The 23,856-nt window shown below is 49.3% G+C and overlaps 2 protein-coding genes across 4 annotated transcripts in view; one reads left to right on the forward strand and one right to left on the reverse strand.

The window, feature by feature from the left end:
* The window catches only part of SLC6A20 (solute carrier family 6 member 20), a 30,182-nt gene extending 26,596 nt beyond the window's left edge, over positions 1–3,586 (forward strand). For both annotated transcript variants that reach the window (XM_034997324.1, XM_034997326.1), the window contains 2 exons: positions 1,653–1,818; positions 3,422–3,586. In XM_034997324.1, the coding sequence (XP_034853215.1) occupies positions 1,653–1,818; positions 3,422–3,571 (316 nt within the window). In that variant the 3' untranslated portion in view covers positions 3,572–3,586. The remainder of the gene's footprint in view (positions 1–1,652; positions 1,819–3,421) is intronic.
* Positions 3,587–10,286: 6,700 nt separating this feature from the next.
* Positions 10,287–23,856, reverse strand: part of SACM1L (SAC1 like phosphatidylinositide phosphatase) — a 58,706-nt gene continuing 45,136 nt past the window's right edge. For both annotated transcript variants that reach the window (XM_034998210.1, XM_034998211.1), the window contains 8 exons: positions 22,416–22,514; positions 19,758–19,896; positions 17,724–17,793; positions 17,533–17,605; positions 16,721–16,814; positions 16,536–16,628; positions 15,603–15,660; positions 10,287–12,047 (listed from right to left, as the gene is read on the reverse strand). In XM_034998210.1, the coding sequence (XP_034854101.1) occupies positions 11,911–12,047; positions 15,603–15,660; positions 16,536–16,628; positions 16,721–16,814; positions 17,533–17,605; positions 17,724–17,793; positions 19,758–19,896; positions 22,416–22,514 (763 nt within the window). In that variant the 3' untranslated portion in view covers positions 10,287–11,910. The remainder of the gene's footprint in view (positions 12,048–15,602; positions 15,661–16,535; positions 16,629–16,720; positions 16,815–17,532; positions 17,606–17,723; positions 17,794–19,757; positions 19,897–22,415; positions 22,515–23,856) is intronic.

Genomic DNA, 23,856 nt, shown 5'->3' on the forward strand with positions numbered 1-23,856 from the left:
TCTGACACTGACCGCTGGGCCTCACCCCAGGGCTCCGATTACGTAGGTGCCGAGAGCAGCCCAAGGACTCACGTTGCTAAGGAGTTGCCGGGGGTGTCAGGGGAGCTCAGTCGGAGAACCACTGGTCTAGAGAGCCTTGCTGCCCCAGGTGTGGTCCCAGAGTAGCAACCTCAGCATCATCAGGGAACTTGTTGAAAATGCGGGGGGATCTCGGGCCGCCCAGGCCCACTGACTCAGATCCTACCTTCTAACATGGGAGGGGCCCGAGGCACATTACACTGTGGGAAGCACTGCTCAGAGGTGAGCCGATTACAAAGGTGTGTCACGTGCTGCCCCCCACCCTCAGTCTTTTCTGATCCTCCCAACTGGTTTGGAGGGTGGTGGGAATGGGGAGGACCAGCCATAACTCTAGAAACCAGACCCGCTGAGCCACGTTTCCCACCGTGTCCCTGGAAGCTCTGGGGTCTGCTGTCACACCAAGGGACTTCCGTGATCAAATAATTTCGGGACATCACAAGTTAAACAAAACCAACATTTCTTTTCTATAGGACTTCTTGGAGCCTTGAAGACCATTGTGAATCTCAAAAAGGGGGTATAATGTGTAGCACTTCCAAAACGTTTTTGGTCAAGAAAGACTTTTGTATCCGTCCCTCCCATTTGCTACCTATCGAGGACATTGGGGTTAGAGTGACTCATTCTCCCTGTTTTCTTGGGACCGAGGGGTTTCCCGGGATGTGGGACATTCGGTGTTAACACTGGGGACGTCCTGGGTTCACCGGGACAAGTCGGTCACCTAGGAAATGGCAGTCTAGAGGGAGAAACAGATCGGTCCCCTGCGACGGTAGGTGTTTCCCAGGAAGAGAGAAGGTTGAGGAAAGAGGACCAGAAGGCAGGGCCCAGGGGAGGTGCTAGAGAAGGGACACAAGTCCATGCAAAGGGCGGGGTGCTAAGTGGTGAGGGCCGGAGGGAGGAAGAAACTGAAGGTGTCTGGCAGAGTTTGTAATGTAAGGGGCAGGATCCGGGAATGGCCGGGAGAGGGCAGTCCCTCTGCTGGCCCAGGGGACAGCACCATCTAGTGACCGCCGAGCAACAGTGCCATGTCACCCTTTCTTCGGCAGCCAGCTAGCTCTCCCAGCCTTTCTCTATCCAGGAAGGGGGGGGGGGGAATGGGAGGGGACAGGGGATGTGAAAGGACAAAAGAACGTGTCATCTTGAAAATCCCAGGTATTCACATTAAGCACAGGAGCCTTCGTGGCCTGGAACCCAGGGTCCAGCCAGGTCAGCAGCAGCTGGAGGTCTGCAGGCTTCTGTGGGACAAGCCCCAGGCCCAAGTGTGGCAAGTGGCCATGGCTGCAGCTGGTGACCATCTCGCCTCAGCCCACCCACCCCGCCCCTCTCCATGCTTACTTCTCCCACCATGGAAAGCGGCCCCCTGGTTTGCTACCCTGCTCTGTGGCAGCCTCAGCTCCTCTCCCCTCCCCACCCCACACCCTCTCCCCAGAAGGCATCAGAGAGGGACCCCGGAGAGGTGATCATCGGTGGTGCACAGAACAGAATCTTCCTAAGCAAAGGGATAAAGGGATATGAAAGCCGGAGCCCCCCTCGCCCCAACAGCATGGGTAATCCAGACTTTCTCCCCATTTTCCAAATAGGTTTGAAGGTGACCTTAAGGCCATGACTGGCCGCACCCTGAACTGGTACTGGAAGGCCATGTGGGCCGGCGTGAGCCCACTGCTCATCATCAGCCTCTTTGTCTTCTACCTGAGTGACTACATCCTCACGGGGACCCTGCAGTACCAAGCCTGGGACGCCTCCCAGGTACCCTCCGTCTCAGGGCCCCCAGGCTCGCTCTCAAGCCCCGGCTTTACGTTTGTTGAAACCAAAGACCCATTTCCCTGGTGTGGGCAGGTTATTTGTCATGACGCGGAAACATCACCCAGGTACTGAAAAACACTCAGCCCAGGGCAGCAGAAGTGAGCTTTGGTTTTTCGACAGGTGCTCCAGTAAAGTGAGTAGGATTCCCTCCAGAACTTCCCAGGGGGCCTTTCCTGGAGGCCGGGAGAAGGTCTCCTGCACGGCGCTCGTTCCCAGCCCGGGCAGCACTCTCTTCCTCCTCCTCCTCCATCCCAGGCCCTCTAACCTCTGCCCATTAGGCCTCCTCGGGGAAGGCAGAGCGAGCCTGGAGGGCCAGGCCCCTGAGCCCTGGAAGGGACACCGCAGGGGCCTGAGGGGACCCTGTTAGCAGCGGGGTGCCGCATCCCGGCAGGGCCCGGCTCCGTGTGCGGCTGGGACAGAACAGGCTCGCTCAGGGCAGAAGGACAGTGTGTCAGAGTCTCAACAGCCAGCCCGGGCTGTCCCTACACAGATGCGCTTTCATAGCGAACATGACCGACGGCGGCCGGAGGCGCCCCACCCCTGGTTCCAGCCGCTGGGCCTCTCCAGCCGTGGCCGGGGGACCGGGGAGTCTTCCCCAATCCATAGCAGCCTGATACTTTTGTAAGATGCAAGGACAGGGAACCACTTGAAAAGTGAAATGAGAAAAAGATCTATAGACTACAAGCTCCAATTACTTATCATATTCAACAGACACAAGACGAAGCTGTCGAATTGCTACAACAGCTTCTAAATGTCACCCCTCCCCTCCCCAGTTTCTGCACTGGTCAGGACAGAACAAAAAAAGGGAAGAGATGAGCAACCCAAAGTCTGTGGGCGGGTTTCCCACACCACACTCTAAGCAGCGTTTTGGTTTACAAACCACACTTGGTTGACAGCAAACACCCGCTTCCCCTGGACAGAGCTGTTCCGTGGCTCCCTCATGGAAAGGTGGCCTTTGTGGGCTTTTTGGCCTCATTTCTCATCAGCTTTAATGCGTGTGCATTCAGGGAAACATCCAGCAACTAAATCCAGAGGCTCATCAAGCCTTCTCCTGACTAGGGCTGTGCATTCAAGATGGTAGCCAACAGCCACCTGAGGCTATTCACATTTAAGTTCATTACAACTCAATCAAAATTAAAATTCAGTTCTTCACTCTCACGGGCCACATTTCAAGTGCTCAGTAGCGCCCTGTGGCTGCGGCTGCCATGTTGGACAACACCGATACGGAACATTCCTACCCTCCCAGAAGGTTCTGTTGGGCAGCACTGGGCTGAGGTTAGCCCCCTTCCATGTAGGGGCCCCGAACGGCACCTCAAGTGGAAGGCCCTTGATGATTCTTGTGGTGACTCTTGAAGGGTAGCGGTACGCGCGATGGGTGAGGTGTACGGAAGAGGGCAAAGGCAAGGGGGACCAGTCTGCCCAGCACACTTGCTAGTGAGCTGCAGAACCAGGTGGCCCCAGACACCCCCACCGCACGCAGCCTCTCCGCCAAGCCACGCGCGGCCTGCCGCGGCCCCTCCTGCCGACCCTCCGTTTCTCCTTTCAGGGTCAGCTTGTGACCAAGGATTACCCCCCATACGCCCTGGCCGTCATCGGGCTGCTGGTGGCCTCCTCCATCATGTGCATCCCCCTGGTGGCCCTGGGGACTTTCATGGGGCGCTGCCTCAAGCGGGGAGACACGCCCCCCGTGGCCTGAGGACTGGGCTTCCGAGAGACCGAGAGACCGTGCGTGGTCGGCTGCTCCCTGCCCTGCAGCTACGATTTACAGGCGGCATCTCCTTTGGCTGCTTGTAAAAATATTTGCTCCAGAAATACTCAGCCCGTCGTCTTCCTGAGTCCATCGAGAATTGTGGAGGAAGACGGCTCCCTCGGGAGGACCCACACCCCGCCCGCGGAGTGGGCCCTGCTCCCCTCTGCGTCCCCCCAAGGTCGCCCCGTGCTGCCTCCTGGTCACTAGAAATGCGGGCTTTTCGAGGCCAGTCTTGAAGACAATCACTTTCTTGACTCTAGGGAAGTCCTAGGATTAGGACACACTGTGAGCTGAAATTTGACTATAATTTTTACGGAATAAAATTTAAGTGGTTTTTTCCTTCTGAAGAAATCCCAAAATATCAGAGGGCAATTGTTTTTTTAGATCGGTTGGAAAAGAGGTTTTTTTCAAGTGCCTGAGATGACAGATCTGAATGTCACTGGTGTGAAATCAAGTCTCTCTTTTTTTTTTTTGAGTCACAGTGAATACGCAACTGCTGTGTTCTTCACTAACAAGACTGGCCACGCAGCAGGGAGGCCTTTGTTGGGGTCCACCGAGGGGGTCACTTCTGTGATCTGACATCTCTTACAGCGGGTCCAGGCCCGGTCCTCCCAATTACAGTACGCAACCCCAAACCACCTGAGCAGTCCGTGCAGACGGCCCCTATCCCGGGGTGTTGGAAAAGATGCCAGAACCACGTCCAGGGTGAAAGTAAATCCAACTTTCCCATAGAAGGTGTTATATTTGGACATGGTGGCCAACTCGTTAGAGCAAAGACCATGAACATCACTTACAATCCATTTTAAATTATTTGTACATAAGTTTTCTAGAGTGTATGCAACTCAAACAGAGCCTCTTGTAACTGAAGACACCATATTTATGATATAGCATCAGTGCACCGTGCCCACGTCTCCTGTCTTTTTTTTAACCACAATAAGTAGGTCAAGGTTATCCCTAAGCGGATCCGGCCCCTTCCTACCCTAACATTCCGTGCTTCCCCGACATACAGGATTCAGGGACGTTTCTTTGGGTAGATTCGTACAAACATCTTCGAAGACACTTAAACACTCGTGTGGGACATCAGTTGGAGGTTTTTTGTTTTTTCTCTACTTCGTTTTCATGATCTAAGTGTCCTATATAACAAAAATAGGCATTAGGAAGGACTTCTGCCTTTTTTATAGCCATCTTACCAATATTTCGCAGCTTCACCTCACGGCCAGTTATAAAAAGGTCGCCTGCCTTTAAAATGTGTGCACCAGCATTTACTAACCACAAGTACCCAGTCCTCTGATTTCTCATCAGAGAGTTCAGTGTCGACAAACCTTACCTACCAGGGCTTGAAGAGTTGGGCGCACTCCATGTCAAATACAGGGCACAAATACACGGTTCCTGAATCCCTACAGAGAGGACCCCCCCGCCGAGCCCACAGGCACGGTCACGGTCTTAACAACCCTGGCCGCCCCTCCTGGGGTCCGGCATCAGCAGGGGTGTCAGCCCCAAATGCCAAGTATCCTCAGGACCGTAGAGGCCAACACTGCCCTAACTCATTCCTGTATTCAGTTACCGCGTCACTGCTTCTACCCCTGGCCGCCCATCCGAACCACCTGTGAGCGAGCCTTGACATCGCCCCGTGCCCACCCAGGCCCCGCCCGGAGCCAGCCAAACCCGAGGGCCAGGGCCCCACGATGGGTCGTGCATTTAGGAATATTTACATCAAAAATGACCTTGAAACGTTAGAAAGCATTTTTGAGCCCTTCAACTGTATGGAAAAGCCACTTCTGCAGAATAATTTTTGCGCCCCAAAGTCGGACAGATGAAATCACGCTGTTCTAGAATAATGTGCTCGAGATGAAAAGGCCTCGGGTTTTGATTCAGTTTTATTCTGGTTCTGTGAACTTCATGAAGAGCAGAATAGTTCTCAAGCATCCTCTTGAACCCGTAGTTAAGTCCTGTCTCAAAAAATCCTTGGTTGACCGTTTTCTAGGTACTGCACGAAAGTGGTCATCTGGTGTTCGTCCACCCTCCTCCCGGAGGGCTGGAGGGAGAAAAGGGACGTTCCATCCCTGTCCACGTAACAGTCACCAGGATGCCACGGCCAGATCGCGGGCTCCAGGGAGCTTTCTATTAATGCTGGAGGCATAATGGCCCTTGGCTTTGCTCTACGCAATCAGGGAGGGAAACAGCTGGGTTTTTAGCAATTGTCCTCATAAATAAAACCCTACACAAGTGTATCTGTAGGTTTTTGGTCATGTACTGGCTGTGGTTTTTTTTGTTTGTTTGTTTGTTTTAAAGATTTTATTTATTTATTTGACAGAGAGAGACACAGCGAGAAAGGGAACTCAAGCAGGGGGAGTGGGAGAGGGAGAAGCAGGCTCCCTGCAGAGCAGGGAGCCCGACGTGGGACTCGATCCCAGGACCCTGGGATCATGACCTGAGCCAAAGGCAGTTGCCCAACCGACTGAGCCACCCAGGCGCCCCTGGCTGTGGTTTTAAGAGCTCTCTCTTCACACAAGATTTCCCTTCATTATGTAAACAGACGAGCCGATTCGCAAAACATGGCCAATAAAGGAGGATCCACCCAGCGTCTTGTTTCTGTCACCTTCCCCATGTCTCCCCCATAGAGCCAGTGAAGCCCACTGATGCGGTCGGTGTACAAAGACCCTCACGTGATGGTTAGATTCCCTAAGAAAAGTCAGAAAAATTATGTCTCCCTTGCTGGGTATAAAACAGGGTGTGAGCTCAGAATCTTCTCAACCCCGCTGAGAGGTGTCCTGGGCAGCCTGCCTGTTTCAGGGTCTCTCTCTGGCTGAGGCCACAAGAAACCGCAGTAGGCGTGAGTGTGTCCTTACAACTGTCCTAGGGGCAGAGGGGCCATGTGCAAACTACTCTGTTCGACCTCTGCCCAAGTTCCGTAGAAAGATTAATCTGTGGCTGTTCTACTTGACAGGAGAGCTGGGGCAGAGAATTAACCCCCCCATCAGTTTCTACTCGACATTAGTCAGGGGAAGAAAAATAAATAACAGATTTAAACAAACACTTGTAAGGTCAAAACGTTATCGACAAATAGGAAATTCTTAACCAGAATGTCCTGACCAGTATCAGACATGGGCACCACCTCTCTTCCTGACCGTGGCCCTGCATAGTACCAGCCTTCATTGAGAGCACCAACTGCATTACAAACCAGTCCCGGGGTAGGTGCTGGGGACGGTGCTGAACAGAACAGACACGGTCCCTGGCCTTCATGGCACTTACATTCTGGGAGGGAAGAGTGACGATCATGGGTAACAAATGAGTACAGAATGTGATCGTTTCTAAGAAGGCAAGAAATGGGTCGAGGGATGGTGTGAGAGGGATATTACTTCAGTCAGGTGGTCGAGGAGGAGCTTTGAGGACAGAATGTCTGTCTAGGCAGAGGCAACAGCACGTGCAAAGGCCCTGAGGTGAGAAAGAGCAGAAAGGAGGCCAGTGGTTGGAATGGGGAGAGTGATTGGAGGGGGGCTTGGAGGAGTGGGCAGGGTCAGGTCAGTAAGGCCTTGTGGGCCAGGCAAGGGGCTTAGATTTTCTTCAAAGAGCAACAGAATCCCACTGCGGGTTTGACATGGGGGCCCTGCCCTGCACGATCTGTGGGAGAAGATTTATATAGCACATATAACCAACAAACAACTCTCTAGAATACAAAGAAGTTTACAACAAATCAAGAAGGACAGACAGTCTAACAGAAACTGGCAGAAGACCTCAACAACGCACAGAACGGGAACACCGAAGACCAAAAAAAGAATGACGAAAAGATGCTCAGGCTCATCACGGATTGGAGAAATGCCAGAATGAGATACCACTTTATACCTCCCAGATGAAAAAATTAGGAAGTCTGGCATACCGAGCGTTGGTAGTCACGGGGAGCCACTGGGCATATAAATGGCACAAGCCATTTAGAACACGATTTCATGTTATTCTTGTATATTTCCGGGCAGAGAACAGGGAGAAACACACTCCCACGTGAGCCAGGAGGCGTGGGGAAGGCGCGCAGCCGTACGGAGTGCAAGAGCTACCAACCAGAAACCACCGAAATGTCCATCAGCATCAGACCGGACCAGACCGGATAAAAAGAGAAGCGTGATCTCTAAGTCCGGATGAACACGGAGACTGTCGTAAATTCATTCACTATAAAGAGACTGGCAGGAAGGGACGACAGCTGGGACCACCACCACGGAGGAGAAACACCAAGCTGAGTGCGCACACAGCGACACGCCTGTCCAGGGATCCACGGATGTACTCGACCAGTAAGGCGTGCGGGGAAATGTGAAGCAAGACGAGCAAGCAAGGCCCGTGCTAACCCCTCTGCGAGGACGCAGGGGTGGCCCTGGGAAGAACACGGGCCTCCGCAGGGGCAGGGCTTGATCGCCCCCATTCTGTTACGGGCCCCTAAAGCACAGGACGGAGGGCAGCGGCGAAGCTTTAGACTGAGCCGAGGTACTGAGCTTCTACGGCACGGCGCCTTCCCCCCTAGCGCTCCTTCCCCGGAGGGCAGGGAGCCCGGAGCCGGGCAACAGCGGGGAGGTCCTCGCACACTGCCGTGTCTGTCGCCTCCTCCTGCCTCCCCACCCCCTCCTGCTTCCACTTCCTCGCTCTCCCTTCTCCCCTGCCGCCCGCCCCCTCCCAGGTGAGAGCAAGCGGCTGGTGACGGAGGGCCCCGGCCTCGGAGCCACCCGGCCAGTGCCAAGTGCAGCAGAGATGAGCGATGCCCGCGAGGCCCTGCCCAGACTGCAGGGTTTTGTGAGCAGAACATGGTATCGCTGTTCTGCGCTGCTGCAGCTAGTCTGCCACGCGGAGTTAGGTGACCAGAACCCGTCGGTCCTGGCCTAAGCTGCCCCGCCTGGCAGGAGGCCACCGGGCTCTCGGGGCACCAGCCCGGAGTCTCGCTCCTCACTGGCTAAGGCGGCCAACTTCTAAGATGGCCCCAGGGATGCCCACCTCCTGGCGCTCGTGCCCCCGTGTGGTCCCTTCCCTCCCCTCGCATGAGCTGGATCCACTGACTGGTTTCGAACCCACAGAGAACGGCAGACGTGATGGGGCGACACTCCCGAGACTAGGCTACGAGAAAGACTGGCGTTTCGGTCTAGCTGGCTTCCATGGGCCAAGCAGCCGTGCTGGGGAGCCTCACGGGGCAATGGACATGAAATTCTAAAAACTTACCCTAACGTATCCTTATTGGGATACTTTCTTCTGACATCAGGACTCTTGGATGATAAAACCCCAAAAGCCTGGTTTGTTTAAGCCGCTTCCCCCCACGCCACCTGCAGCGCACCTCCAATTCCAGTCCTGACACCACGGTACATCCCAGTCCGTCAGGACTGACGCATCTGCGTCACATAACTTTGGGGACCAGCCCCACTCCTCCCACCCCCCACCCCCTGGTCCCAGAATCCTCAACGGGACAAAGCTTGTCATTCGGAGCTGCAAATAAGAGCACAAACAGACGCCGTGGGGAACACACGGACTAAGATCTCATTGGTACTGAAGTAAAACCAAGCAGTCAGAGCATCGGTAACCTTCCTTTTCGCCCCATGGCGAGGGAGGAGCTAGAGGTTACCAGGCGCAAAACACAGATTAGTGTATCGGAGGGAAGGACAGAAGGTCACGGGGGTGGGTGGTAGAGAATTCCTGAAAATCCCTTCGCAGGAAGCCGCTGGGGTGGCTCCTATTCACCAGCCTGGGCAGGAAAGGAAGCTGCTAGAGCCCATGCAGAGAGCCGACACCAGGGACGGGCCCGACACAGCCTGAGGCGGCTCTGCTCGGCTCATGAGGGGGACGGCAGACTCCACATCCCATCTCCAAGGACTTTTGCCTCACTACCCTCCACGTGGGTGGAGGCCTCCCAGGTCATTCCCACCTTGTCCGGACACATTCCGTGGCCCGAGAGATCAGTTTCTAGTAAGCAACACTGTCCCTCTGCCAAGGTGAGACCTGTATCCTTTTGAAAAACTAACTTGGGGGGAGGGGTGGGATGCAGGGGACATCTTTTTATGGATGTCACACTTTACTAAATATTTCCCTGGTTTTATCTTTAACTAAAAAATAATTACACAGACGGGGCGCCTGGGTGGCTCAGTTGGTTAAGCGACTGCCTTCGGCTCAGGTCATGATCCTGGAGTCCCGGGATCGAGTCCCGCATGGGGCTCCCTGCTCGGCAGGGAATCTGCTTCTCCCTCTGACCCTCCCCCCTCTCATGCTCTCTCTAGCTCATTCTCTCTCAAATAAATGAATAAAATCTTTAAAAAAAATAATAATTACACAGACGAACACAATTTCTCAAGTGATAACTGGAAAGTAGGATTTCAGAAGCTATGGATTTTCTTGCTTACTTACACTGTCTACTCTTCTATAAAGCCCCTGCATGCACTGCTTTGTTTGAGTTCTAAAATTCTAAAATAAAGGGGCACCTGGGTGGCTCAGTCGGTCTGCCTTCGGCTCAGGTCATGATCCCGGGGTCCTGGGATCGAGCCCCAGGTCGGCCTCCCTGCTCCGCGGGAAGCCTGCTTCTCCCTCTCCCACTCCCCATGCTGGTGCTCCCTCTCAAATAAATAAAATCTTTTAAAAAAATTACAAAATAAAAAAGGAATATCCCTTTCAAGACAAAGTACAGGAATGATACCAACGGTGGTTAGAAAAGAGTATGACATTTATTTTCACTTAAGGATGTACAGTACATGAATTTAGAAATCACAGCACGGCAGGGCTCTGAACACGGACACCTGAGGCTCTGACAAGCCAGCATCAGTCCATCGGCTGCGGAACAGCCACCCGAGCGGCTCTCACTTGGTCTTTGCCGTGGCTGTGGAAGTCAGGTCTTCACGTGAAATGTCCGGGAGCACTTGAGTAATATATTGCAGTAGACATGAACCACGTTTCAAACATTTCATCTTTGGAACAAATTATGCTTATTTACATGTTAAGAATAGGTAGTTCTAATTATTTACCCTACTGGGAGTTTTAATGACTGATTTTAAGCTGCAGAGGGCTTCCAGCTATTCTCCTTTAGAGCTTCTAGAAGCAACAACTCTTATTGTTTAAAAAAATAATGTTGAAAAAAAAAGTGATGTTGAAATAAAGGCGCTTTGAGAGATATTTAAGGACCACTACTGAAAAAAACTGTACATATTTGCAAGCACAACACAAATATAGTAGCAGTATTTAATCGGTTTTAAAATAGTGGCAAGTATACTACTCTACACGCTTTTCTAATATTTAAACTTCATAATTACAGTTTGAATATACAGTCCAACTTATAATTAGAACTATGCACAGCTTCTAAAGCGTATTTTTCAGGCTTGTTTTTGCACATAAATTAACAATGAAGTTGGTCCTTGATTTGGAGAACTCTAACTACCAGGAAGCACTAAATTTCAGACACACTTATTGATAGAATAAAGCTAACAAAAACCTTTACAGAGTGAGAAGCGCTGATGGTGCCACGCATGGAGCCTCCCCAGGGCTCGCGCGGCTCGATGAACGAACCCCAAGGGAACGCCACAGCCGGGAGGGGGAGCCGACCAGCCGAGGGTCTTTTCCACGCTGCGGCAAATCCTTAAAACAGAGGCAGCTTTGGACCTTTAGCATAAGACACAGACTTTACATTCTTTGATTTCATTTACACCTTTTAAAAAAGATAAATCCTATCTGAACTTCCTCTTTGCACTCCAGTTCAAGCTGAACTCAAGAGGCAGCCCAACCGAAACCCCAACAGGACGCCAGACCCGGCTCCCTTCTCTGGCTGACTACCTGACGTCTGTGAGAGACTCCCGCCTCATCAACACAGGCGTGTTAGCTTATCACTCATCTCTTAGGAAAAGCCCAAAGATGTGTGGGGACGTCTGCTGGCGAACAGCAACTGCTTCTACAGTGACAATAAGGAAACTGAGCTAGAAAAATAATTTTACCATTTTAAACAAGGAAAGAAGCTAGAGTTCTTAAATATATTACTTATTCTGCAAGAGTTGATTAAATCGACAAGGAATAGATTCCTTCCGTTCCAGGAGCTGGATTCAGGTGACCTTTTAATTACAGAAGAGCTTCCAATTATAGCTAGAGCCCCCCAGTAGTGAAGAGATGGTCAGGGCAGGAACACCGGGCCGACTGCAGGTCCCCCGCCCGGCACAAAGCAGAGGGCAGACTTCCGGAGAAAGGCTTTCGAAAGACCTCGGGCTGACGTGGAAAGCGGGTCAGTAAAGACTCCAGTTCTGCATAATGGAATCTTCCAAGCCAAGCCGCTTTCCACAGACACAAATTCAGTCCATCTTTTCTTTCTGGACCAATCTGGGAGCATCGACAAAATCTTTGCCATTATAAAGAATAATGAAAAATGTTCCAATGCTTGCAACTCCCCAAAAGAGCACATAGGCCAGTGTTTCTGTCCAAGTGTCACCTGTTGATATTAAAAAACAAAGAGTTGGAGCACCTAGGTGGCTCAGTCGGTTAAGCATCTGCCTTCGGCTCAGGCATGATCCCAGGGTGCTGGGATCGAGCCCCGCCATCGGGCTCCCTGCTCAGCGGGGAGTCTCTGCTTCTCCCTCTCCCACTCCCCCCACTTGTGCTCTCTCTCATGCTATCTCTAATAAATAAATAATCTTTAAAAATAAAAAAAAATTTTAAAAACCAAAGAGTTGATAAATAAAAATCATTTTATCGAGGGGCACCTGGGTAGCTTAGTTGGTTAAGCGTCTGCCTTCGGCTCAGGCCATGATCCTGGGGTCCTGGGATCGAGCCCCACATCAGGCTCCCTGCTCAGTGGGGGGGTCTGCTTCTCCCTCTCCCTCAGCCTTTCCCCACTGCTTATGCTCTCTCTCACTCTCTTTCTCTCTCAAATAAATAAAATTAAAAAACGAAGAGTTGATAAATAAAAATCATTTTATTGAGGGGCGCCTGGGTGGCTCAGATGGTTGGGCATCTGCCTTTGGCTCAGGTCATGATCTCTGGGTCCTGGGATTGAGTCCCGCATCGGGCTCCCTGCTCAGTGGGGAACCTGCTTCTCTCTCTGTCTCTGTCCCTCCCCCCACTCATGCTCTCTCTCTGTCTCAAATGAATAAATGGGACCCTAAAAAAAATCATTTTATTGATCCCAGATCCAGCTTTCAGCTGCTTAGCAACATTAAAGTCTAGTGTTTAAACATTAAAGTTTAATCTTGACAACATCAAAGTTTATCAGCACATCTACAGGAAAAATACAAGAACCTCTCAATTAAGGTTAGAACAAGTGGTTCTTGAACTCTGGCTGGCGTTAGAATCCTTTCCAGGGCTCGATAAGACATCAGCTGCCGGGCAACCCCGGAGATTCTGACTCGGCAGGTCCGGGTGGGACCCAAGAATCTGCATTTCTAACAAGTTCCCAGGTAACATTGACGCCACTGGCCCAGAGGCCACAGCATGAGAACCATCTGACTGTCCTATGTGACATCACACAAATAATTACTTACTTTAAGATTAGGTACTTTCACATTAGAAGAAGCTATTAGTAATACATTCGCCACAATCAAAATGCCTACACACAAAAAAATAACTTTACAAAACATACATGCTTCAGAAAAGCTATGTATGAAAGCGTATAAAACAAAACTCAGGGACATATTTTAATGATCTACTTCACACAACTCTCCCGATCGGCACTTTTTGCAACGTCTAGAGTTCGTGAAGGTTAGCGGCAGCGGGAAAAGATCTACTTTGTTCTACTCCTCGCGCAGCTGAACCGAGTGCTTCTGCCCTCCCGCGCCAGGGGACCCACACAGAGGAGGAGACGGTGGGAGAATAGCAGGCTCCGCGCTCTTTCCTCATCGGCTATCGGGGTTCACGCTGCCCTTGCCCCCCACTCTCTAAAAACCCAAAGTACAGGCTGCAAATCAGACGCTACCCTATCTACACATCACAGCGCTCATCACCTTATGGCAACGAACGGACACGCAGTGCTGCCATCCACGGCGTCAATCTCTTCGTACACAAAACACGGACCAATTCACGTGATCGCTCGTGTTCACACCTTTGAGTTTTTAAATTCTTTTCGGACAAAGAAGAAAGGCAGTTCCTCACAAGCCCAACCGGGACCATCCCCCAAAGGAACTGCCCCATTTGTTCAGGCCGAGCTCTCTGCCTTGACTTGCCTGCCTCTCCGGAGGTTCCACAGGGAAGCCAAGGAAACACAGAACAAAGTGACGAAACGAATTTCACGGGACACGGGCTCCCAGAAAGTGGCATCCACTAGGCAGTGTGTTTTAAAGCAGTGAGAGAGTCGAGGGAGCGAAGAGCGTGGCCCTCAGAGGAATCACAGGCGGCACGTGCTGGCTGGCCCTGTCCTCTTCCTTCCTGCCCCAACCCGGGCCCGGGACCCGACTTACGCCACATAGCTCTGCCTGTGCTCCAGAGCCCTCAGCCTGTTTGGTACTCTGCGCTAAGAATGGTTTTTACATCTTTCAAGAGTTGTAAAAATAAACAATGTGCAACAGAGAGGATATGCAATTTGGGAAGTCTAAACTAGTTATTATCTTGCTCTTCACAGAGAACGTCCGCTAACTCCTGCCCGAGAGTAACAGGATGGCTCCCTCCCCTACGTGGTGACTGTCTATAGTGCTGAACCCCGAGGGGAGTATGGGGATTACAGAGAGCAACAGGCACCTACAGAGTCTCCCTTCCAGAATGCGCGTCGGGCGTGGGGTTAAGGGTCCCTGGCTCAGCAGACTTTTGCTGAGAGCTTATTATAGCCCAGACACAGGAGACAAAACAATAAGCAAGACACAGTCTCTGCCCTCAAAGAGTTTCCCATCCAGTGGGAAAGACAAATGAGTGTGCAAATCATGGCTCACAAAGAGAAACACAGACTGGGGAAGCCGGGGACACTGGAGACGCACACCACCTCTGAAGAAGAGATCCCCAGGGGCTTATGCAGCCAGAGGACAAAGCGCTGTAAGAAAAGGACACAACGCTGTGGAGAGAAGGGGGTATGGTCTGTGTGGGAGAACAAAGGGTCACGGTGAGAGGGGCCCATGGGAATGGGGCCCTGCCAACAGGCGGGGCTCAGACAAGACAGGCCCGAGTGCACAATACAGCCAATGCGCACGCTCCTGCCCCACAGCTCTGAGGAGTACTGAACGGAGATGCACTCATCCTAAACGCTCATGAACTTAGTAACACAGGAAAATACTGAGAGAAAAACAGAAAACCAGTAACGACCTTGTTAGCACAAGTTCTTATTAGGCAATTCTGCTCTCAATCTACTAAAAAAAAAAAAAAAAATTTTTTTTTTAGAGACGGGGAGAGAAAGAGAATCTTAAGCAGGAGCCCGGTACAGGGCTTGATCTCACGACCCTGGGATCACGACCTGAGCTGAAATCAAGAGTCAGATGTGTAACTGAGCCACCCAGGCGCCCCTCAACCTACTAAAATTTAATGATAAGTAGTGTATTAATCTATTAATAATATTTGTCTAATAATAGGTGGTTGGTTAAATAAACTATATATCCATAAATGGATTTTAATGCAGCCATTAAAAATAAAGAACACGGGGAAATGCTTATATTGCTCAGTGAAAACAGATTACAAAAAATACATCTTTCACTTGTGAAAAAATCACACACACAAAGATTAAAACATCAAAACGTTAAAAGTAGTTAGCTTATGTCTGGAAGACAGGATGATAAATAATGTTTTCTTCTTTCTTGCCTAACTGTATTTTCTATAATTCCTATGTGTTACTTGGGTGATAAGACAAAAAAAAAAAAAAAAGTTTAAATCTTAAGTAAAAAAACTAAACAATTATCAGTATATGTTCTTCCTCCGGTCACATCTAAGGACTAATCACATCCACTCACTTTGCTCACTAAATTTAACGGGGAAACATCAAGTGTTGAGCAGACTCACAATCTCAAGATGCTGTATAAGGAAGTACCAGATTCTCAGAGATCAATGTGAGTCTGTGAGAGAAGGGCAGACTTACCGGCCATCAGCAAACAGATAATGCACATCGAGAAGGCAACAACCATGATAATAGGCAACTGAAAAGAAAAATGGAGAGACGAGCCATCACTTAAGAACGCTACTCAATGGTTCTGAAGTCAGTTGCACTTGAAAAAGAATAAAACCCTTCTGCAATCTAATATACAAAATATCTTTCCCCAGCAAAACATCATTATTTTGGGGGTTCAACCACAGCTGCCCCAGTTTTCAGACTGGTTAGGTCACAACATCTGAGGAAGCACGGCTCTGGTCCAAACACGGGCATGCTGAGGGGGCTGCCCGAGTGAGAGGCCGGGACGCCAGCCAGCAACATTCGGGAACACTCTGCCCACTGGATGAGACCCCAGAAAGGCTCCTACAAAGTCTGGTGAGAAGAGGAGGCAAAAAGGAGAGAAGTGTCAAAAACACACTCTGCCTTCCATGTTACAGGCTGGCCCCCAGCAACCCCTGATTGTGACAGGAGTCGAGTCTTCCAGAAACGAGAAACCTTCCATACTCCCTTTTGCTCATGTGTTCTCACATAAACCGACAGTGAAGTGTCACAGAAAACAAACGCCCCACGGTTCTTTTACTCCTTTCCCTCATCTTCTCCTCAGGGAAACAAAGTATTTACAGTCCGTTTAGAACAATGTGTAAAGTTTTAAATCAAGGGGAGTCGGCACCATCTATACCTCCAGACATAATGCTTTTAAAAACTTGAAAAACGGGCGCCGGCGTGGTGCACTCGGTTAAGTGTCCAGCTCTTGATTTCGGCTCAGGTCATGATCTCAGGGTCGTGCTCAGCAGGGAGTCTGCTTGAGATTCTCTCTCCCTCTGCCCCTGCCCACTGCCACTTGCACACTCTCTAAAATCAATCAATCAATCTTAAAAAAAAAAAAAAAAAAAAGGCTTGAAAAACATAAAGGTTTCTTACAGCCAGGAATTTCAAATCCCGTGGAACACTTAAAGGACTATGAGATTCTAATTCATCCACTGAGTAGTTTCCAAGAAACAAATCTATGGAATCCTAGAACAGAGGAAGGAAATTAGTAACTCCCCAATGCGAAGTAATGATACGACCACACGAGGACCAAACATGAGCACCAAATACAAACCTACCTGCCTAAAGCCATCAGAGAAGTTGTTCTTGTAATACCGTATCAGGGAGTTCCAGCCATCCATTAGCAGTCCCAGCTGAGTTCTCTTCCCAGTTCTGGTTAAAAGAGTTGAATTCCGAGTTACAGATCTGTATATTAAATTCTCCCACAGTTTTGTGGCCAATCAGTATGTGGTATGGAGATAAGTGAGTTACAAAGATTTTAAAGATCACCCCTGAAAGCATAAAGGAGACACCTCACAAAGGAATCCTCTAGCGGGTCCAAGAAATATGCATTCTTTTTCTAAAATATTACCTAAGTGGGCACAAAGAGAAAAACACTCAGGGCCAGCGGCAAAGGTAAGAAACGTGAAGAGAAACACCCAGACCAGGTTAAGCAGCCAGAACACGGCAGAGACTAGGAATCTTAGTTTGCTCCCAGGGAGTCCCTATGGCAGAAAAAGACCCACATCTGTACAAATCCCCATGTCTTGACCTCTCACTAACCAGTGCGGTCCTGGAAAGCTGCATGGGCATCACCTGGCTGCTACCCCGAGGTTTAGGGTCTCAGCCCCGCCCCAGCCCGCAGTGACCGGGGTGCACCGCGAGGTCTGGGAGGGGCTGAGGGGCCGAGGCTGCCCCCCACGCGCACAACCACCCAGGGAGGCTAGGAACCCTCCAGCGCCCGGGCCTCCCCTCCCAGCAAGCCTGACTCGACTGCTGTGACCCGAGGCGCCGGGGGCTGGGGTTCTGCTGCGGCCCAAAAGCTCCTGGGGCATCCTGCCGGGACGCGAGACCCGAATATCTGCAGTGCTACTTGAAAAGCATGGCTTGCCTGGTAAAGTCCGTCTTCAAGGCACCAGTGCCCGCGTACTGTTTGGCACAAGCATTTGCGTTGTCAGCCCAGGCTGTGAACACAAGGAAAAGTCAGCGGACAGCGACTTAAGCGACAACCAGAGTTCCTAAATCCAAAATAGTTTATTTCACCATTTGAGTGACTCTGCCTCTATTGAGGAAATTACCCACCATTTTTGTAAGTCTTCTCAAATTCATTTTGTTCTTCAAGCTTCTGTCCCACATGCAAAACTCCTAGTCTCTGGAATAAGAAGCACACCATATTCGAGTATAACCTATTTCAGCACACGCGATTCAGGACCCAAAGCAGACAGTCCCACATGGTATCACACGGTTCCTGGCTGCAGGCGGGAGATGTGGTCCTTGCCTGTGGCGGGGGGCAGCTCACCATGGCCTCCCCCTCTAAGGACTCCTCCCCCCGCGCCCCAGCCCCGCGGGAACAGAGGGGCAGAAGGGAGAGCAGCGGTGGGACCCAGCCATTACCTCCTCCTTCCCGGCTGCCTCCCAACCTCCCACTGCCTCCACCCTTTAGCCTCCCCACCACTCGCGTCCCCGGGCTTCCCTCAGCCCCAGCCCTACCCCTCCTGCAGTCTAATGCTACACACCTACCTCCCCTCAAACTGCACATACACCGTGCCCTTTGCACATCATCTCAGAGGACTCCTGGACATGCTGAATCCCCCTATGGACTCTCCTTTGGGGGTCACTGGGCAAAGATTAGGAGCCCCTGCTTGGACCTCATCTCGGACCTCAACCACCTCAGAGCCCTCACTGTCACTGAGCACCGCAGGTGACAGCTCACTATCTCTACCCCAGAACAGCACTCCCACCTCAGATAGTGCAGGGGCCGCCCTCAGTGACCCTTAACTGGGGGGGGGGGCACAACTGGAGGCCCCACCAGCTGACAGACACCCCAAGACTCTCTGAAGGTTGGTTAGATTTTATACTACTACATTCAGCACACGAAAGAGTTAAGTAGAGATTCCAGAACCTAGTTAAATATTAAGGCTTTAGTTTATTGGGCTTGGAAACAACCATTATTACTACTGTTTTGTTTTTTTGCTACTATTGTTTCTATTAAAAAATATACCTTGAAGTCAATCCATCAGATTGAGGAGGACATGGTACAATACAAACTAGAGCTGATGCTCAAACAGGGAAACCGCTCCTTTGGCCTGTGTTACTTAGGATTCAAGGGCAATTTGTTTTAAAGGAGGTGTTTTACTTCCATAATTCCTTCCTGGTATCATAAAATTGTCATAAACAAAGCTGAATCGTCATAAACAAAGGTTACCATTTAAGCAAGAAACCATTTGGCATGCATTTTGTTTGCCCCTCATGATAAATGCCAATGTGATCTGGAAATCTGGGCTTTACGTTTTTAATTCCAAGTATAAACACAAGAAAGTATTTATAGTTATTTTTCTCAATAGCCCAATCGTAGTGGTAGAGCAAAGCTGTGTCAGAAACTTCTTACCTGAAGGTTAGTATCGCTTGCCAGTAATAAGAGATGCAAATGAAAACAACCTTGAGGTTCTACTCTTTACTAATGGGAAAAAAAGTTTTAAATAAAAACATCTCATGCTGGCAAGAATTCAATGACATGGATTCACTTATCATGCTCGCTGGTGTTAGTGGAAACTGTTATGACCCTCTTGGAAAGCGTATCCTCTTTAACTCAGTAAATTCCACTTCTAGCAATTAACCCAAAGGGAAGAATTCAAGTTAGTAACAACATCTGCAGATTTGGTCTCTACAGTGCAATTTATAAGCCAACAATGTAGCAACTTAGTAAGTGCAACTCCTTTTAAAAGAACTATGGCTCCGTATAATGCTAGAGGAAAGACAAAATTAAAAACTATGTAAAGGGGTATCTGGCTGGCTCAGTCAGTGGAACACGCAACTCCTGATCTCAGGGTTGCTGAGTTCAAGTCCCGTGATGGGTGTAGAGATTACTTAAAAATAAAATCTTAAAAAAAAAAAAAAGAACCCAAACTGCATACGCATACGCTGACCATAGGTATGGAGATGTGCACACCCACAGACGGAAAGACAAAAACACAAAAGCTGGGTTAGGGTGGGGAGCAACATGAATGTTTTCTGTTATTTGCTTTTGTAATGCTTTTTGTTAAGGTTTTTAAGGATGCAGCTTCTTTCACTTTGGCCTCTATTGCTGATTTCGTAAAAGAGACAAAGCATGTGCACCTGGAGCTGGGCCTGCAGCGAGCGGCGGGCCAGCAGGCTCTGGATCACATTGGTTCTGTCTAGACAGTCCATGCAGTTGCTGCGGAACACACCCTCCTGGCTCGTCACCACCATGCCGGCCATGTCCACTAGAAAATAACTAAAACATATTTGTATAAACACCCTCATACCGCAGTCAGGCCAACGCGCTGACCACCTCTTGTGTCACATACACCCCGTCGGTAACATTAGGGAACTGGCGCATTCAAAGGTCTGACGGGAAGTGTGTGGCCCAGGGGAATGGGATGACCAGAGAGCCAAAGAGAAGTCTGAAGAGCTGAGGCCAGAAGCAGGCCCCACTCTGACCCAGCTGTTCATCATGGTCCCGTATATCAAGATTTCTCGAAGCATGGGCCCTACACTGTCCGTATCAGAATTCCCTGAGCCGTGTGCTAAAAATGGATACACCTGGTCTTGAGATAAACTCAAGTCAGAGTCTCTGAAGCAAGGGCCGGAAATCGTGCATTAAGAACTTTTTAAAAACCTTTCTTAAAATGGGGCATATATGCAAACACTATGAAGTTTATAAGGTTCAACAGGGTGTTGTTTGAAAAATCAGGTTTCCTTCTCCCCTTTACCACCCAGGTGTCTGCACTGGAGCCAACCATGGTCACCAGTTCCTGTGTTTCGTGAATTTTTAACAATTTCCTCAGCTAATTCTATGAACTCAAAAACTGGACAACGCGCAGTGTGGCAGGGAAGAGCACGGGCCCCAACAGCAAACAACTGGTTTGTGAGCCTTAGCTCCCCCAGGTAACGTACTAGCTGCGTAACTTCAAGTAATCACCCTCATCTCCACAAACCTAAGTTTTTCACCAGTCGTGCACAATGTACAAATTGCTTAGCAGAGCGCATGGGACAGAGCACATGGTGAATGCCAGGGAATAGTAAATTTATTGCAATCGCTCCCCAAAATCAAAATGGGCAGGGAAACACAACAGATTTACTATGGGCCAAATAAAAATCATGACCTTAAAAGTTAAGGGCCTAGAAGAATGCGTTGAGGCTAAATATCTACCTGAGATTCATGCAGAGCTGGTGAGGTCCGTCTGGAGCTGGTGTGTGTACATACACGTGCATGAGTGCATGCAGGCTTTGGCACCCCATGAGGACTCAAAACATAAATACGAGGTATTTTACAAATGCTGTGTCTTCAACTATACACGGAGTCTACGAGGCAGGAACATTATCTCCACTTTACAAATGGAGAAACCAAGGTTTGAAGGTAACTAACTTGCCCCTGGGTCACATGGCTAATAAGAAGCAAACAGATTTCAGGGCGCCTGGGTGGCTCAGTCAGTTAAGCGTCCAACCCCTGACCTGCGCTCAGGTCATGATCTCAGGGTCATGAGACTGAGCCTCGAGTCAGGCTCCATGCTCAGCGGGGAGTCTGCTTGTCCCTCTCCCTCTGCCCCTCCCTCTGCTTGTGCTCACGTGTGCTCTCTAATAAAAATCTTTTTTAAAAAAGCAGCAGATTTCAAAATGAGGTGTGTCATACCCCAAAGCCCAGATTCTTTCCATTTCCCCCAAAACCCGTGGGGAACATGTCCAGAGAGGTCATGTGCAGCTCTGCTGTCCCCATGGAACACAGCAGGTGGGGAGGGAGAGAGATTCTGGGGTCAATCCTCCTTTCTCAAACTCCTGTGTGGCAGCAATTAATGGGCAAACCCAAGGAGCCCCCTCCTCTGACAGTGTCCCAGGTCCAGCCGGCGTCACTCTAGCCCAATAATGACGTATGTCAATCCCCCTTCACTAGCTGCTCCTGACAAAACCTCGTAGAAAAAGAGCAGGTTTAACTAACTGTAGCTGACTACTTAACATGTATAAAATAGATTTCTAAATACTGAGAAATGCCTAGAGGAAAAGTTCTACTATGTTACTGTGTAACTAACATGAAAAAGTGCCCGAGGGTTGCCAGGGTCAGAACTACACACAGGCAGAACATGACTTCTTCTGGCTTTAAAATAAGTAAAGACGGACATGTGCAGGTGACTGCAAACCCGTGAGCCAACACGGTAAGTAACACAGTAAACACGCATGGAAAGTACCATAAAGTTATTCAGACCCTCTGAACCATTAATCCTACTCTCAAGAATTTATTTTAGGCAATAATTTAACAGAAGCTAAGAATACATATACCCAGAGCGATTCATTGCAGCTCAGTCTTTTGTGGTAGGAAGAGAAAAGAAAAGAAGACAGATGGCTAATATGAAAAAGAACATTTAACTGAACCTGTATTATGACACAGTGGAGTATAGAAAAGCCATTAAACACCTTCGTTACAGAGACAAAATATCAGAGATCCGTGATAGAATGTTCAGTGAAAACAACGGAATATAAAATACTAGTACACTAACCTCAATTATGTAAAGCTTTGTAAACGAGTGGCACTTGATTCATAAAAATGTGAGAATACCTGGCTTTGGGTTGCTTTTAAAATATTTTTAAATCATTAAGTCTCATCTTTACAATGAAAAAACTAAAAGTCATAGTATAAACAAATGCTGTCAACCCGGTGAACTGTATTTGTGTACGTCTGCTGGATAAGGCATAATAACTATGATTCATACACACACGACCCTCTTCCCTTGACGCCCACAGGGGAATGATATAGCTTACCTTAGTTCATCTTGTATTTCTGCTACCTGATCCAGCAGAATACTTAGTCGGTCCCATCTCATATTTTTACATTCTTTATGGAAGTCAAAGGCAATATATCTACCAAAAGAAAAGATATGCAGAAACTGACCAAAGATTAGTCATTTTTCTTCTACCGCTATGTTCATAAGCAGATTTTCCTATTTGAGCGTACAGATTTCTTCTTCACTGCGGGTTTACACACACACACACACACACACTCTCTCTCTCTCTCTCTCTCTCTCTCTCTCTCTTCTATCTTCACATGTTCTTCTAGAGGCCCTGAGATAGGAGTAGAGAAGAAGCCCAGCAGAAAGCAGAAGTGAGCTCAGGTACAGCAATCGGGTCTATCATATAAAGTAGCCTTATCCAAATGAATAGCCAGGGTGTATTCTTTGCCCCCATATACAAAGAATAAGGTCCTTTGTATTATTTTTTCAACTGAATAAAATGTTTAAAATGGTCGAACTCAAATCAGTGCAAGGAGGATTCGACGAGTGTCAGATCTGTACTGGGGTTTGTCAGAAGCACAGAGGCCACATGGCCCCCACTCTGGTCACTTACTGTCCATCACCTTCCTTAACAAATCAAAACACCCACTGTCCTTATCACTATCTGTACATCTCACATAGATGTGGCAGAGGGACCTTCCCTGCCGGTCTGCAATGGGTTGTTTTTAGTTATCTGGTATTTAATAGGCCACTTCTGAAGGTTAGAACACATCTGACAGTGAAGGTGTCCTACCAGGAGCTGGACAATGTTGCCAACTGAGAGGGGGAAAAGAAAATCATGAACCAGGTCCTGAAAGTCAAGGGAGTCAGGAACCAGGTCAAGTCATAAGTAGGAGGACTGGAAGGACATCAAGCTCTGGTCGACTACACAGTGAAATTCAGATGAGGCGTCTGCCCACGCGTCACTCCCTTGGCTCCAACAGACCGAAGGAGCATCAGTAGAGTGCGGGCTTCTGAGCAGGTCCAGAGGGGCTCCTGCCACCTTAATGGTTATCTCACTGATGAGGTGAGAATGGTCTCCTTAGAAATCAGTACAAAAACAGAGGTTAGCTAACCATGAGGCTAGACTTGGTGAAGACTGGGAGTGGGGGAAGCACTTCCAGAGGCCGCTCCCACAAGACTGACAGAGTGACAGTCACTTCGGGGTACTCCCACAGAAGCAACAGCCCTAGACTGGCTTGAAGACCGTAAGCAGCTGGCCAGCACCTAAATGCATTTGGATTCTTAGCACGCATCCTTCTAAAATCACATTGGTATCTTCTAAGAATGAACTGCATTGTTATATTTTGACAATGCGTGACTGTAAATATACTATTTTGCTTCTGACCCCAATAGTCAAGCAGTTCTGCTTCTTTCCAAGTTCTAGGAAGAAACCCTCAGAGACACATCACCTTGCATGGCTCATTTTCTCA

The sequence above is a fragment of the Mirounga leonina genome, unplaced genomic scaffold (genome assembly GCF_011800145.1).
Source record: "Mirounga leonina isolate KUSES-001 unplaced genomic scaffold, KU_Mleo_1.0 Mir_94, whole genome shotgun sequence".
In the NCBI taxonomy this organism is placed as follows: Eukaryota; Metazoa; Chordata; class Mammalia; order Carnivora; family Phocidae; genus Mirounga; species Mirounga leonina.